This window comes from Lithobates pipiens, unplaced genomic scaffold, assembly GCF_037356315.1.
Source record: "Lithobates pipiens isolate NorthernLeopardFrog02 unplaced genomic scaffold, aLitPip1_a1.2 Scaffold_10, whole genome shotgun sequence".
Taxonomy (NCBI): Eukaryota; Metazoa; Chordata; class Amphibia; order Anura; family Ranidae; genus Lithobates; species Lithobates pipiens.
In genome coordinates this window covers 84,840,559-84,858,187 of record NW_027507686.1, presented here as the reverse complement: position 1 = coordinate 84,858,187, position 17,629 = coordinate 84,840,559, and the positions used below count along the sequence as shown (strand labels likewise).

At 44.4% G+C, this 17,629-nt stretch overlaps 1 protein-coding gene across 1 annotated transcript in view; it reads right to left on the bottom strand.

Moving 5' to 3' along the window:
- Positions 1 to 16,525, bottom strand: part of SART1 (spliceosome associated factor 1, recruiter of U4/U6.U5 tri-snRNP) — an 87,079-nt gene extending 70,554 nt beyond the window's left edge. The window contains exons 1-2 of the mRNA XM_077456516.1: positions 16,366 to 16,525; positions 2,377 to 2,628 (exon numbers count right to left, since the gene is read on the bottom strand). Coding sequence (XP_077312642.1) covers positions 2,377 to 2,626 — 250 coding nt within the window. The 5' untranslated portion in view covers positions 2,627 to 2,628; positions 16,366 to 16,525. The remainder of the gene's footprint in view (positions 1 to 2,376; positions 2,629 to 16,365) is intronic.
- Positions 16,526 to 17,629: the final 1,104 nt, after the last annotated feature.

Below are 17,629 nucleotides of genomic sequence, written 5' to 3'. Positions count from 1 at the left end.
ATTTCTGCTGTGCCACAAAAACATCCCAGCAAGGACAAACTTTCACTACTGATCTACTGGTGTGCAGCCAATGAGGAGTCATGGTCTATCCCTTTATGAAATAACCAACAGGCAATTTATTTCATAGGCATAGCCTGGGCTGTAGATACTAAACCTTCACCACCAGTGAAGGAACAGATCCTAAAATGGTTGGACACCCTACTATTAGTAGTAGTTGTTGTCCTACCTTACCTCCATAGACTGAGCAAACGCTAGCCAGCACAAATCCAGGTGGTGCTGATTAGCAACTAAAGTCTCAATGAGCCCAGCCCTAGAGACCAATTTAAGACCTCTCTAGAAGAGGTGGTTACCAGTTTAGCCTGGGAGGTAAATAGCTATTTGCAGGCTTCAAACAATCAATTATGTAGCTCTTGCATAGGTTTGCACAGAAAATCCTCAATTAAAAGGATGTAGGGAGCGATCTATGGTGAATCGCCTTTAGATCTGCCACTGAGTGGATTGTAGCCCAAACCAATAAAAAAAGTTTCTTCTTACCTCCTACATTATAATATAAACACAGTGTAAAGGTGGAGTGGGAGGTTGGAGCTTATGAAAGTTAACTATAGCAGGCAACCCCCAAAAGGAGGATCTGTGACAAGGGAACCCCTACTGTGCCACACAGTAGCTTGGTCTCTGCCCATCCTTGAATGTTAGGTCAGCTTTTAAACATTGTGAAGCAACTTCAGATTCCTAGCAGCTGGGCTAATAGGGCCGGTAACCTAGTGCACCTGCTGACCAGGGGAGCTTCTGAATCCACCAACCACTGCCCAATTAATAACCTGTTCAGTGGTATACCTGGCCTGTAAGTAACTTTGTATCTACCAGGTCCCCTCTGTACGCTATATTCATCCCTACTAAATGTACCACAACTGGGCATGTAGGGAGAGGCTGGCAACCTACTGCTGCGATAACCACAGTGTCTCTGCTGTAAGAGGGAGCTGTGGCTGGTGGTTTTAGCAGTGGCGTCTGCGCTATTTGTATCCCGACCCCAAGTTCTGCACTGCACCAGTCAGTATATACACGGGGAAGGGGGAGCAATGGCCTACCTACCTCTTTCTCATCTGAGGTGGTTTAGGCACACTCGTTCCTCTGCACCACCTGTCCACCATACAGCTTCTCTGATGCAAGAGGGAGCTGCGGCTGGTGTTTTTAGCAGAAGCTTAAGGGCTATTTGAATCCAGACCCCAGGTGAGATCTCAAATGCCCAGAAACCCTCTGGCTGGAATTGGGGATTTTGCAGATAATTTCCCACGGCAAAAGGAAAGTAAAGTACTCACCGTTGTCGTCTTCCTCTTTTTGCCACAGCCAGCGGGCTTGCTTTTCCATCCTTATGGTCCACACGCAAGGAGGATAGCCGCCAACGTGCTCCCCCCCCCCCCCCCCAACTGCTGTCCCCATAGGGAGGTGCTAGGTTAGGCTGTGTCCTGCACTGTACCAGTCAGTCAGTCTATATACATGGGGGGGGGGCAATGCCTTCCATTCCTCATTCCCATCTTCATATCTGAGGTGGTTAAGGCAGACATCCACCGTAGTAAACTGGTGCCTCCTCGCTCTAGAGAAAGGAGGATGTGGGCGCCTGCTCCTACTGACTCTCAGCCTTCCCTCCTGGGTAAGAACGCCGCTGCCATTTTCCCGAAGTTTGAAAATGACGCGGGTGCTTGTTGCCACGCTCCCTCTCCGGCAGCCCACGCGAGCTACCGGGGACCCAGGAGTCGGGGACAAGATCCCCCTGGAAAGAACCGATGGCCAGCACCCCCGTCTGAACAGCCACCTGTACAGGTAAGGAGGGGGAGACAGGATAATGGCCCCTGAAGTTCTGGGTACACCACTGTACCCAGGGTCCTTCAGCTCTCAGGGCGGCTCTTCCAATTTCTGCTGCCCGCCCTGAGGAAAAGATAGGGGAACCCCCCAGGAAGGACAAGAATATCCTACCAGACCCAGAGGCTTCCCAGGCTTGTGGTCCGGCTCCCAGGGGGAGACCACCAGCCCCAGGCTTCGGGTCATTTGGAAAAAAAACAAACAGTTTCGCTGTGTAGGGAGAAACACAATCAAAAACTGAGGATCAAGGGGAAGGGTGGGGACTTAAAACAGCTGTCGATTGATTGTGTTTCCTGTAGGGAGGAGCCTCTCATCTCAGGTGTGCCGTCCTGGAAGATGACTTGAGAAATACCTTTTTTATGATATACAGAATTAAAGATATAAAATGGTTTCACTTCGATATGTAAACAGATATTACCATTTTAAAACACAGAATTGATACATTAAAGAAGTATTTTAAATAATGTTGGCAAGTAACTGGTCAATCTACAAGAAAACAATGTCATTAGTGTTACTCACTCAGCTCAAAAGTAAAGTCCATCTTTTCCCTTTTTATTTTTCGGGAGTCTGTATCCTTGGAAGACCGGGACCTTCCATCCCTATCCCTAGGTCTTTCTCTCTCCCGGGATCTCTTTCGTCTCTCGCGCTCACGTTCCTTATGTTTGTGCTTCTTGTGTTCCCTGTGACGATCTTCTCCACTACCTGCAGCAAAGGCGCCATCTCGATCTCGTTCCTTTTCCTTCTCCTTATGCTTCTTTGAAGATCCCATTGCTATGGAGAAAAGACAAAATACTAACAACTGTGCAAGTGATGGCAATAGATCTGTTTTTATTGCATTTCTTCACACTGTAGTGAAGGCATAATTGCAGACTGTGCCCGTGTACCAAAGAAAAAATGAGCCAAGCAACCAGCTCAGCTATTCAACCACAACACTGTCATGCTTTGTCTCCACCTTCAAGAATCATCTCTTTTCCTGTTCATTTTTATATTTAAAATAAGAAGAGACTTTACAACACTGAGAGTAAGAGTTGTTATAAATATATTGAAGGCACCAGACTTACCCCCTGAACCCGCTTGCTAGAGGACCAATGGTGTAAACTTTGTATTACGTTTAATCCATGGCCTCTTCACCAACAGAAGAAGCGATTTTGGTGGTTGCATCATGGCCTGTTTACTTCTACAAACATCTCTGGTATTTTTAGTATAGAAAAATCCATAGACACAGCCTGACTCAGTCACACCCCCTGCTTCCTCCTTACAGGATTTGGCCAATGGTAGCATGAGCTTTTGGCTCCCGCTACTCAGTGTCTCTAATGAAGAGAGTCAGCCAGGGAAACGATTGAACACGAGCACAATGTTTGACCAGATGCTTTGCAGAGACAGGGTCTAATAGACCCCCGAAGAGTACCTGTTCAAAACAAGGGGGCTTGTGAAAGCAATAATGTTACATGGGGGGAAAAAAAAAAAAAAAAAAAAAAGTGTAATAAAATCTAAAATGAATTAAAAGCACCCCCCACCCTATGTAGCAGAGCTGCATGATTCTGGCCAAAATGAGAATCACATTTTTTTTGCAGAATAATTTTTTTTGAATAAAAAGATCATGATTCTCACATTATACAAAAAAATAAAAATAAAAATACTAAAGTTAGCCCCCCTTTTTTTTTTTTTAATTCATTAATTTCTTCCACAAAAAAATGAATTTGAAAGACCGATGCGCAAATACAGTATGACATAAAATATTGCAACAATCACCATTTTATTCTCTAGGGTCTTACTAAAAATATATATTTAATGTTTGGGGGGTTCCAAGTAGTTTTCTAGCAAAAAAATAAATACAATTTTTTAACTTGAAACCAACAAATGTCAGAACAAGGTTTAGTGTTTAAGTGGTTAAAACTTTTTTCACTTACACACAAAGTCTATTCCATTGACAGATTGTTACAATGTTTATACTCAAGTTCAACTGATAAAGAACATTTTTATTCTGGACAGGCTGCCCAGTTTTTCCTCTTCCTTTCTTTTGGCTGTGGCTTCAGAAGAGCAGAGAGAAATCTTTGCATAAAAAGAATTGCGAAACACTTTAGTCAAGATTGCGAGAGCGATTCTTGATGATTAATTGTGCAGCTCTACGTAGGAATGCAAACCATGAGCGTAGGTCTGGCACACATCCGTAAATGGTGATTTTACCACGTGAAGTATCACTGCAAATGTAGGAGTGACAGCAATATTATTCACATTTAAAGCTAAAGTGATTACCTGTAAAGGCTTTTAAAGTGTCACCTATGGACAGTTTTAGGTACTATAGTTTTTTTCCACTTCATGGGTATACGCAAGTTTAAATCTTAACTTCTGGCATCTATTTACGCAATGTGCCATCTTTTTAAAAAAAACGTCAATGAGTATTATATTCCGTTTGTATGCATTAAAATTAAATTTAAGTGCATTTCTTCCTGAAAAATTGTGTTTGATAAACAGTTATGCAACTATAGTCTGACATAAAAAAAAAAAAATTCAACAAACATTTTATTCTCCAGGAGCTCTACTTTCAGAAAATGAATAAGGCTTGTGGGTTCAAAGTAATTTTCTAGCAAATTAAAACGATGGTTTAAATATGGTTTAAATGTGTATGTGAAACATTTCAACATTGCCCGACAGCTAGTGCTTAACCACTTCAGCCCTGAAAAGAAGCGACCACGCAATTATTTTTTGCGATACGGCACTGCATAGTCATTGATGCTGTACCCAAACAAAATAGAGATTTTATTGTCTGTTAAAGCGACGCAGAGCCGAATTGCAAAAAGTGCTCTGGTCAGGAAGGGGGTAAAATCTTCCGGGGCTGAAGCGGTTAACTGACAATTGCGCAGTCATGCAACGCTGTACCCAAACAAAATAGAGCTTTTTTTTGGTGGTATTTAATCACCTCTGCAGTTGTTAATTTTTAAAATATATTTTTCTTCACGTTCTACTATAAAACACATCCAATAAAAATCAAATTTAGGCCATCTACATAATCTTCGTGTCTACAAACTATGGGATAGATTTATTGCCATTTTTAATTTTTACTAGTAATGGCAGCGATCTTTAATGGGAATGCGACATCGTGGCAGACAAATTGGACACCAAGTGACACTAATACAGTGATCAGTGCTAAAAAAAATGCAGTTGCTGTATAAATGACACTGGCAGGGAAGGGGTTAACATCAGGGGCAATCTAAGGGTTAAGTGCGCTCCTAGGAAGTGATGGACTGACTGGAGGAAGCGAGACATCCATGTTCCCGATTAACAGGAACACAAAATCTCTCTTCCTCTCTGACAGAACAGGTTTTTTAGAAATAATTGTAGTGCCTAAATGTTTTAAGTGAAAGGTAATTGGTATCCCCAATTGCGGCACTAAAGGCGTAGTTTATCTGATGGTCTGTGCCTGCAGAGCTTTCTATGTGGGCAAGACCATCAGAGAACTACGCCAGAGGATGGGCGACCATCTTTATTATTCCTCTGGCGGAGAACTAACTGCAGTGGGTCGCCATATTGGCATCCACCACCACTACCAACCTGAGGTTGTTAAATTCTTTGTTTTGGAAGTGGTCCCTGAGGATAAACGGGGAGGCGATTGGGATCGAGAAATACTTAGACGCGAAACCTATTGGATAGAACGTTTAGACACTCTAGTACCTCCTGGACTAAATGAAACACAGACTTATAAGTATTTCCTTAAATAATGGAATTAGTTAATTGGGAAAGGAAGGGGGGGGGGGGGGGGGGGCGGTAGAAGAGAGGGGAAGGGAAAGGGAAAGAAAAAAATTCCCGTTTTTTTTTTTTTCTCTCCTCTTCCAAACCCCCCCGAACTTGATCCATTTTTCGTACTGTCAATGTGGGCGAGTGCACTCAATTATCAGAGTCCTGCAATATGCATGTTCTCTTTCTTGTTTTATTCTATACCTATAGAAAATATCTTAATTATGATGCTACATAGCTGCCATTTATTCCTACTAGGCGAGACTAGCTGAACTGTTGGTATAAATGTCCTTAATGTGCTAATTCACTAATTGTCTTGCTTATCCTTACTGCAGAGTAGTGTGGCGGGCGGCTGGAGATTCCTATACACGGTCCGAGGGCATAAGGAGTGATCTCCTAGGGGCGGACATGCACCTCTCCAACAGAATGGAGTCTCCTATCCCGTGAGGGGGAGGGACCCGTCTGTGCTCCCAATCCTGTGTAAGTTTCCATAGTGACCGGGAGCTGATGCGCGCAGTGACGTAGTGACGCATGCGCACTAGGAGCGGCGGACCCGGCGACGTCAACGCTCGGCGCAAGACGCCGCCCGATGCTTGTCGCCGGGTTGGAGGATAAAAGGAGCCACCTGTTCAATGGCTCCAGGGCAGAGCAAAAAATCCACCCGGACCGATTACAGTGCCACAGCTCACACAGGTAAAAATATACTTATGGCAATGGGCTTTGTCTGTTTTTGGCTTCCTATTAACCATATATATTGGAGTGGAGTTGATCCCTAGTCAACCAACATAACATATGCTTGATCTATTAGAATCATTCCGGAGGCTAAACCCAGCAAAGCCCTTATCTGCTTCATCAATTGAGGATTACTAACAGTGGACATATACTTTATTAACCTTAAAAAAGCTTTGGGTGACTAACACAGCGATCCGTGATCTGGATTATAATCAGTATATTTTGATACACACCTATGGCTGTATAGGTATGTTAACCCCTCATTAAAATTGATTAATGTAATGTACCACACTTTTCTTTCCGCTCCAATTTTTTTTCTCCCCCCCACCCCCGTTTTTAATTTATTTTTATTTTTTGCGTCCCCCCTTCCCTTTTATTCACATCCCTCACTCTTTTTCTTTCCCCCCACTCACTTTTTCTCTTCTTCCCCCCTCCCCTTCCTTTTTCTGTGTGGCCCATTATATCATTGCATTATCCATGATCTGTAAATTACATATATTTTATTTTCTCCCTTATAGTTGGCTCTGTATACCAAACCTCCCGTGTCCGCCCTGGGGGTGGTAAACCCCTAATAGTGGGAGCCACCCGTGCTCTATTTTGGCCCGTTTTTTGGAGTTTCCAGCGGTGAGCCGTATGCTTTGCAGTATTAATTATATTTGCAATAAATACTCCGCAATAATGAAAAAAAAATGTGATTTTGAGATACATTTTTTGCCAATGTGCATTTAACTTTAGATTTGTACAAAGAAATTTCCTGAAGAAGCGACTTTCAGTCGCAAAACTAGTTGAAATATACGATCAACTTGGACATTAGTCGCTGTACCCTGAACTTTCCTATGTTAGGAGGCCGGGTATCATTTGATTGTACAATGGTTTATTGTTACTATGTTGATTGTCAACAGCTGTTTTTAAATTCATAATTCTTTTCAAAATAAAAGTTATTTTAATTATACATGTTGTTTCCATCTGGGTATCAAGATAGTCCTCGATTCCATTGGGAGGTGCATGGTTGCCTGCTGTCGGAATAGCCCATGCTAAGTTTTTCTTTCCCCCCTGCCCCTTTGTCTTGTCTGACAGAACAGAGGTCTGCCTTGTTTACATAGGTGGTGTTCAGGGGATCCAGGGTAAAGTCACCTTACTGAGGATCTAGCGAAATGGCAGGTTCATCCCCCATTGTGCTTTCGGCAGACTACACTCCATTAAAATGAATGTGTTGCCTAGAATACTATATTTGTTCCGCACTCTACCGGTGGCTTTACTACGAAGGGAGCTTCAATTACTGCAAAATGGAATCCTTAGGTTTATTTGGGGAAATAAGAGGCCCAGGGTGAACAGAAGCACAATGTACACTTTAAAAAAACATGGGGGTTCACTCCATCACGGTCATTCCTAAACAGGACAAGGACCCGACCCTACCAGACAACTACAGACCTATAGCCCTTTTAAATTCAGACTACAAACTATTTACAAAAATCCTTGCAAACCGTTTGTCCCAATTCCTGACGAAGCTCATAGACAGAGACCAGGTGGGCTTCGTTCCAACCAGGCATGCGGGTGACAACACCCGGCGAACTATAGACCTAATTGACATGCTGAACAGAGTTCGTCGCCCCGCCCTGATTCTCAGTCTGGACGCCCAAAAGGCGTTTGACCGGTTAAGCTGGCCCTACATGTTCGCGACCCTCACTAGATTTGGCTTGCGGGGACCCTTTCTCTCCGCGCTACAATCCCTATACTCCAACCCCTCTTCCCAGGTCCGATTAGTGTCCTTCACCTCCCACTCATTCCCTATGACAAACGGGACGAGACAGGGTTGCCCTCTCTCCCCGCTCCTCTTTATACTCTGCCTAGAGCCCCTGGCAGAGGCTATCAGATCTCACCCTGATATCAAGGGGGTGCCCATGCGGCAAAGGGAGTATAAATTATCTTTATTTGCGGATGACGTTCTCCTTACTCTAACCAGTCCCCACATTTCCCTCCCTTCCCTGCATGCCCTACTCACTCAATTTAGTTCCCTGTCGGGCTATAAAGTCAACACGGCAAAGACGGAGGCCCTCCCCCTCCATGTTCCCCCGGAGGAACTCCTGCGTCTACAAAATACATTCCCCTACCGATGGTGCACATCGTCCCTCAAATATCTTGGGGTTCAGCTAACGACTTCCTACTCCGCCCTTTACCCGACCAATTACATCCCTCTGTTTAAGTCTATCAACAGTATGTTATCTCGATGGACCTCCCTTCCCCTGTCCTGGATAGGCCGAATTAATGTCCTGAAAATGTCCATCATGCCAAAACTGTTATACTATTTTGAAACCTTGTCTGTCCCCATCCCGATGTCACAGATTAAGTTGCTTAAGCGCTGGTTCTTGAAATTTATTTGGAATGGCAGGGCCCATAGAGTGGCTGGTTCGGTGGTTTTTGCCCCCAAAGATCAGGGGGGGCATGGGTGCACCGGACGTCTACAAATACTATCTGGCATCTCATTTGCGCCCGATAGTGTCTTGGTCTTGCCTGAGACCTCCGAATCGCTGGACGGAGATTGAGATGGGTTCCCTATATCCGACCCATCCCTGCTCCTTGGCATGGTCGCCGGGGACAATGGGGGACCCCGGGCTTCTGGATCTATGCCTGGGTCCCATGTTGTTCACGCTTAGACTGTGGCGTTCCTGCTCTTCCAAATTTGCATTGTCATCACCCTGTTCCCCCCTCTCTAATGTGCTGTTTAATCCTTTAATTCCTGACAGTCTATCGCATGTTCGTATGTTTCCCTGGGCTAGAGAGGGATTGTTCCAACTCCGCCACTTCGTTCACCCTGTCACGCGTAAACTTAAGCCCTTTTCGGCCCTCCAAACCGACAGTCAACTCCCAAACCACATGCGGTATTCATACCTCCAGATAACTCACTACTTTTCAACTCTTTCCCCCTCTCTCTCCCTCTCCACACCGACGCCTTTTGAGCTGCTCTGCTCCCAGGGCCCCTACCAAGCAAAGCTTATCTCTAGTATTTACCATATACTCCAGCAGAGGTCCTCTCTCACTGCCCTATCCCACTCCTACATGGGCAAATGGACGCAGCTCCTTAATCAACAAATCACTCTCCCACAATGGTCCAGAATTTGGTCCTCCACCTCTAAAATTTCCAGATGTGTGGCACAGAGAGAGACAGCATATAAAGTCCTACTGTTCTGGTATAGGACCCCCGAGGTTATTCATCGGTATGACGCCTCTCTTTCTCCCATGTGCTGGAGGTGTGGGAGGACCAAGGGTACGCATTATCATATCTTTTGGCAATGCACTTTAATTACTCCTTTCTGGTCCATGGTAACTCACATGCTCCAGCAAATTTTTGACACCCCCATTCCATTGGATCCTGTCCACCTTCTCCTAGGCCTTCCCTTCCCGGAGTTGGGGAAGGCAGCTAATAAATTAGCTTCCTATGTGCTGCTTGCTGCTAAAAGAGCTATCCCCTCTAATTGGTTGTCTACTCAGCCCCCAACCCAGACTCAGCTGATACAAACCGTCGGGGACATACGCAGGATGGAACATTTGACGGCTATGGTGGAGGATGGGATTGACCGGTTTGGCGTGATCTGGGCCCCATGGGATGCCTCGATTTTTGGGCTCCCACGGGAGCCCTTGGTACCCCTAGCCACCCGGTTGGTGCCCGTCCCCTAGTGTTCCCTGACCTTCTGGCTCCCTGATGTTTTGTATTGTGTCGGTACTTCAAGTCTGTTTCTGCTGGCCCAACGGCCATTTGAAGCTTACCTTACCTCCTGAGGAAATTTATAGTGGTATGTAGCCCTCTTATGTCAGATATTAGTCACGTTATTGAAGCACCTGCTCAAGACCCCAACCTCTGCTTTACGATATGTGTTGTCTCTCAGCCTTTTTATTTTCATAAGGTTTTACGTAATACTTTTCTGTTTATTTCCTTTCTGCATTTTATTTTGCTTTGTTTTCTTTTAGTTTTTTATTTATTTTTTATCCTTCCATTGCTACTGTATATCTGTAGTCACCAAGAGGTTATATCAGTCTCTCCAATAAGGTATGCTCCAGATTTTCTTTGAATATTGTCAGTTCTGTATCTTTTCATTCTCTGTAAAAAATTCTCTCAATAAAAATTACAATTTAAAAAAAAAAAAAAAAAAAAAAAAAACATGGGGGGCTGGGCCTGCCTGATCTGCAGAAATACTTTCATGCGGCTCAGCTGGCCCACCTCTCCAGATACCACTCACACCAACCACATGCTATATGGATGGACATGGAATCTTATTCCTGCCGTCCTTCACAGATTTCGCAGATAATGTGGCTTCCAATGAAGGATAGACCACTGATATTGTGTCCCACTCTGTCACTGGCTTTGGCTATATGAGACAGGCTGTGGAAAATACATAAATTCAAGTCACCCCATAATCCACTAGCGCCATTATTGAACAATAAAAAGAGTTCACCCCGGGCCTCTCTCCTAAACTATTTAGTTGGTGGACAAATAAAGGGCTACTGCGCATTGCTGATTTATGCGACCATAGGGGCATGCTTTCTGAACGAGCTCTGGTAGATAAATTTGATATGCCGTCCTCTGAGAAGTTTCGATATGCCCAACTGCGCCATTATGTGCAGGGTGTGGCCCGTAGGGGAAACCTGGGGTCCCTGACTCCCATGGAACAGCTGAGTAGACAATATGACAAAATTAGAGGCCATTTATCGGCCATATATACAATACTAAGGGGTACCGCAAAGAAATTGAGTTATATGATCCAATGGGAGCAGGACCTTCAGGAAACCTTTGAATTAGATGATTGGTGTCTACTCTCTGAGACGGCATATCGCTTACTCACCAACACATCGGTGATAGAGGCAAACTATAAGGTTTTGTTAAGGTGGTACATGGTCCCAACCAGATAGGCCGCTTTTGTACCATGGGCAACGTCCCAATGTTTTAGGGGCTGCGGCCAGGTGGGGACCACCTACCATATTTGGTGGTCATGCCCGAAGGTCAGAAGGTTTTGGATTAGAGTGTATAACTTTGTCTATACAATCACGGGCCTGAACCTAAAAAAGTCGCCTAAGCTGGACCTCTTGGGAGGTAAAGCAGTAGAGGCCTCCAAGTATCAGTAGAGGCTCCTCACTTTTCTATTTATTTCAGCTAAGATTACCATAGCACGTAACTGGAGGTCTGCCGCATTACCGATAGCTCAGCTCAAACATAAAAGGTCATGGTTAATGCTTAACGAGCGGCTATCCGCGCTGTCTCAAGACAGGATGGGAATGTTTCACAGAATATGGGACCCATGGATTGTCTACCAAACTAACGATCCCAGGGCACACATTGTTTAATGTTATTATAGCAGTAAGGACTCGAGAATCTAGGACCACAGCTCTCCCCCAATTCTCTTCCTTCCCCACCCTCTCCTATTCTTTACTCCTCTCTCTCCCCTTCTACTATTGGGTCTTTCCCCTCTTTTCTGCTCTTTGTTTTCTCCACATCTCTCATTGAGCGGTGCTAGTTGCACGATTAGATACCTATAAAACATAAGAGGTAACAGCATCGGCAGGTGGGGTCATGTATGATCCAGAGTCTTTGGCTATAGGACTTGAGTTGCCACTGACAGAGTATTCTAAGAAATGACCGGTGAATTACTCAATTGTGCATTGTACTAGATGTAATACTTAGCCGCATTGATGAGACTTGTTTGTTTTGTACTGAAAACCTTCAATAAACATATTGAAACATAAAGCTTAAATCCAGCCACTTTGTTAAACGTGCAGGCATACTAGAGGTCGACCGATATGGGTTTTTCTCTGGCCGATGCCGATATTTAGAAATCATGGCGGCCGATGGCCGATATACGATACCGATTTTTTTGGGCCGATATGTTAGGCCGATTTTTTTTTTTTTTTGATTTTTTTTTTTATCCCCCTTCATCTCATAAAACCTAACAGACACCTTTCCCACTGGGGCGTTTTTTTTTAGGCGCTTTTGGGCTAAAAATAGCGCCTGTAAAACGGCTCCCCTGCAGTCTGTGTGAAAGACAGAGCGCTTTCACACTGAGGCGATGCAAGCAGCATGTTTGGATTGGTGTATACCGCTTCTCCACCACTCCTGCCCATTGATATTAATGGGCACCACTGCCCAAGCAATGAGATTTGGCAGCGGTGCTTCGCGGGCGCATTTAACCTCTTCGGCCGCTAGCTAGGATTATATGCACCCCACTAGCAGCCAAATAGCACCGCTAAAATGATGGTAAAGTACTGCTAAAACTAGCAACATTTTACCATCAACGTCTGCCCGCTCCAGTGTGCAAGCAGCCTATAAAATAAAAACAAGTACTCAAAACTTTTGGAGGAAAAAAAAAAAAAAGAAAAAATAAAATGGACTAACTTTACTGTTTTAGATTTTTTTTTTTTTTTTTTTTTTTTTTTAAATCATTTAGTGTATTTTTTTTTCCCCCCAAAAAATGCATTTGAAAGACCTCTGCACAAATGCCGTGTGACATAAAATGTTGCAACAACCGCTATTTTATTCCCTAGGATCTCTGCTAAAAAAATATGTATACTTTTTGGGGGGTCTAAGTGATTTTCTGGCAGAAAATACAGGACTTTTACTTGTAAGCAACAAGTGTCAGAAAAGATTTAGTCTTTAAATGGTTAAACTGAGAACTTCTACACACAGATGATTTCATTCATTCAAGTGTAAACATTGTATCTTTCTGTTCTTCTCTTGGCAGACTGCCCAGAGAGGAGGAAAGAATGATGACTCAGGCAACTTACACTGACTTCTATTACAGAAGTCATTTCAAAGTCCCGCTGTTCTAAATCTGCCTTTTTATCAGCTCAATCGGCCGATGCGATCGATTAATTAAAAAACGGCAAATATCGACCGATATATCGGTCGACCTCTAAGGCATACTATAAGTTAAAGTGGTTCTAAAGGCTCAAGGTGTTTCACCTCAAAGCATTTTGGAGAGAAAAAAAAAAAAAACACCACACACATTCTGGATGCAGCTCTCCCCTTATACTTACCTGAGCCTCATTTCAGTCCAGCGATGTGCATGAGAGCAGCAGCTTTCCCTGGGCTCACACATTAGTGGGAGCCATTGACTCCTACTATTGTCAATCACAGCCAATGAGGATACAGTAGGGAGTAGAGCCAAGCCATGCTCCGCGTGAATAGACTCAGGTGCCCCCATAGCAATAGGCCTGCTATTGGGTGTACTTGGCAGGGGGAGCCAGGACCGCCAGCAGAAGGAGGGGAGGGAACTCAAAAAGTAGAGAGTCAGGGCTGCTCTGTGCAAAACCATTACACAGAGCAGGCAACTAACTCCCGCCCCCCCAGCATTTACTTTACAATCACCAAGTCCACCAAGGTGCATGCCACCTAATGAATGGATATCTTACTTCTAGCTGACAGTTTTTGCTCCAGGAATACAGCTATAACTAAACTCCAGACGCTCCGAGACAATACCACAGCTCTGCTCGCCCCTCCCTACCACTGTCAATTCATAGAAGGCTTTGTATTTTGAGAATGGGTTCGCATAATACAATAAAAGGTGCTCTGGGGTTGGGTAAGAGGAGAGGTTGGGTGGGAAGAGTGGCTGCAGACGGCAAGACCTGATGGTCCCACATCAGCCATAGAACAATAGTTGTACTACTGGCACTCGGTAAACCATAAGTTAAGCACTTGCCGACCACAATACGTGTATTTTTTTTTTTTTTTTTTAAGTAGAGGCCCTAGGGAATAAAATGGCAATCGCTACAATTTTTTATGTCACACATAATTTGCACAGTGGTTTTTGAAACCAATTTTTTTTTTGGGGGGGGGGGGGGAAGATATATTTTATATGCAGAGTAAATGGATACCCAACAGGTCATGCTTTAAAATTGTGCATGCTTGTAGAATAGCAACAATCTAAGGTACTTAAAAATCTGCATAGATGACATTTTAAACACCTTTACAGGGTGTTTAGTGTTACAGAAGAAGTCCAGCACTTTAAGTTATTGCTCTCTAACCTACGCAGCGATGCCTCACATCTGTGGTGCAAACACTGTTTACATATGTGTGCGCAACTTGTGTGGGAGCACTTTAACCACATCAATACTGGGCCCCCTTCCTTCCCAGGCCAATTTTCAGCACTCTCGCAAGTTCACTGACAGTTGCGGTCACGCAACGCTGTACTCAAATTAAATTTTTATCATTTTGTTCACACAAATAGAGCTTTATTTTGGTGGTATTTATTTTTTGCGATACAAGTGGAAAAAGAGCAGAAATTTTGAAAAACAAAAATATATTTTCTTCTATTTTAAAAGAAATCCAATAAAATCTAATTTTGTCATAAACTTAAGCCAAAATGTATCCTGCTACTTTTTTTGGCAAAAAAATTTATAAAATCTGTTAAGTGCATAATAATTGGCTTGTGTAATCATGGACAGATGTGCGCAGGTGATCTTTGGGACATGCGATTTTACTGTTACATGTGAGGGGGACATGCACGTTTACTTTGTGTTTTTTACATTGTGGGGACACTAGACTGGTGATCAGTGAGTTAAAAAAAAAAAAAAAAAAAAAAAAAAAAAACACAGCTCATACTCACTGATCACCAGCCGGCTGCAGCGATCCGCTCTCCTCACTGACAACTTCTGCGTGAGGAGAGGAGAGCTGATTGCCTAGCCACTGGCTCTGCGTTTACATCACATGACGGCTGTGATTAAACATGGCTGTCATGTGATCAGGAGGGCCAATCACAGAGCCCTCCTGGCGACCAGAGATGCAGGTCTGGGTGACACGAGCACATCGGGATCGCGCCGCTGAACGTCCACTCAGAAGGAGAGAGCGCCAGGAGAGAAGTAGTTAAATGGAATTTTTTTTTTCCCCTTCTTTATAGATTTTAACTTTATTTTTACGACGTCCCTTTTTTAAAATTTGATTTAAAGTGGAGTTACGCAAAAAAAAAAAAAAACGAAAGTCAGCAGCTAAAAATACTGCAGCTGCTGACTTTTAATAATCGGACACTTACCTGTCCAGGGTCCAGCAATACGGGAATGAAGCCCAGCTCGTCTCCCCCTCTCTGTGGCGCCGGTGTTCTGACATATAGAGTCCGGCCATCTAAAAAAAGTGTCTGTCCCGTACTGCGCAGGTGCAGCGCGGAGCAGAAGGAGATTCAGAAAATCTCTGAAGATGAACGGTGCCAGCGCCGTGAGTCAAGGTGCAAGCCCCCCCATCCAAGTGGAAATAGGGCTGCACATATTAGAGGCGGCCTTGCTGCGCTCGGCACGCTTCGGGCACGGCCTCGCTGCGCTCGGCTTTTTTTTATGTCCACTTGGATGGTGGGGCTAGAACCTGGACTCATAGCGTAGGTGCCGTTCATCTTCGGCTATTTTCAGAATGTGGTTGTCCTGTGTACTGCACATGTGCAGTACACAGCGGACAGTATCCGATGGGGGACATTATGTGATAGGAAAACGGCATTGTCACTGTGGGTGCCCAGCTGTGGCTTTATTTATTATGTTTGGGGAGAGGGGGGGGGGGGGGGGGGTTCTACGTAATGTTCTACCAAAGAAAAAATACCAGAAAAAGCCTTCAAGTGTTTATAGGGCTGGACTTCACCCATAGCAGTCCAAAACATTTCAGAAAGTGAATTCCTGGCGTTCTGCTTTGTAGGAGAGATCTCTGTACAAACCTCAGGGAAAAAGAAGCCATTTTCAGGCATGAGAACATAAAAACAGATTCAGCCTCAGGTTTGGTAACTCTTAGCTGGCTAGATCTTGTGGCCTACAATGAAGAGCCAGGCAATGACTGGACTGTTGATGATTTCAGACAACTGCTGTTCTATGCGGAGCAAATACACACAATGGTTTCCCGTACACTTTATTTCCTAACTCAGCTCCCTCTTTCCACCTCCACACTCGTAACACTCAACCTGACCAGCCACAGCACTGCCAGTATCAGACCAGACGCCCCTCTGACAAATACGAGTAAACCGGCATAGGAAACAAAGCCAACACAATCTATGAACATTTCACCTAAGCACAGGCATTACTCACCGTAGCCGAATCGTTTCCAAGATGTCTGCGCAGTTGTCGCTCTTCTATTACGACACGGAGCCCCGCCCACTTCCGTCCTTGCGCGCTATCACCCGGTAGTAATGCGCTCCAAAGTGGTTATGGCTTCTAATTTAGGTTTTCTACGGGTTATCTTAAATTGTACGGCCGGTGACAAGATCCTTATCTTAATTCACACGACTCGTGTCCTCCTTTCTGAAAGTTCTACAAAAGATTGTCGAAGTTACAACGTAGATTTTTATTATTGCATTTAGCATTGAAGACTAATGAGGCCATCTAGTGGCTAAAAGTGAGATGATCTAGTCAGAGCTGATCTGTCTCAATGAATCATTTAAGTTGGCACGTGACCATATCCTTCTCTTAAAGAGGGATTCCACCAAAAAAAAAAATATTAAAAGCCAGCAGCTTTAAATACTACAGCTGCTGACTTTTAATAAATGGACACTCACCTGTCCCGGGTTCCAGCGATGCCGAGGCCGATCGATCGTTCGGCTCTCGCTGCTGCCGCCACCATTCTAGGTGAGGGAATCAGGAAGTGAAGCGAATTGGCTTCACTTTCCGGTTCCCTACTGCGCATGCGCGAGTCACGCAGCGCAATAGGAATTCTCCGCGCTGTCTCTGAGACCCGTGTGTGTCCCAGCAGACAGCGCGGCAGGACAGGAAATGGCGTAGACTCCCACGGGAGTCTATGCCCGGAAGTGGGTGTAAATACCTGTCTTTGACAGGTATCTCCACCCCCCTCCCCCCTGAAAGGTGCCAATTGTGACACCGGAGGGGGGGAGGGTTCCGATCAGCGGAGGTTCCACTTTAGGGTGGAACCCCGCTTTAAAGATCCACCCAAAAGTGGTACTTTCGCTTTAAGCACCTGACATGTCACATTTGGCAAGTCATTTTTTTGGGAGGTAGTAGGGTTGCCACCTTTTCTTTGAGCCAAACCCAAACACTTCAGCTGGGCTTGGCATTTATTTGGAGCATACAACTATGAGATTGTAAAATACCTGGGACTGGGACACCTCTGTGTGCCCTAAATGTACCGGATTTCAAAAAATACTATGACTAAGTAGTTCTAACATGGGTGGTGGAATGGACAAAATTAGAAAATAAAAAACTATGGGTGGCAGTAGAACACAGTTTAGCAGGGACACGTTTAGGAAGGGAAATATGGATACTGCCAAAATATAGATCACTAGGGGTAACAACACTTTCACTTACAAAAAATGTGTTTAGAGTATGGGATGGAGTCCAT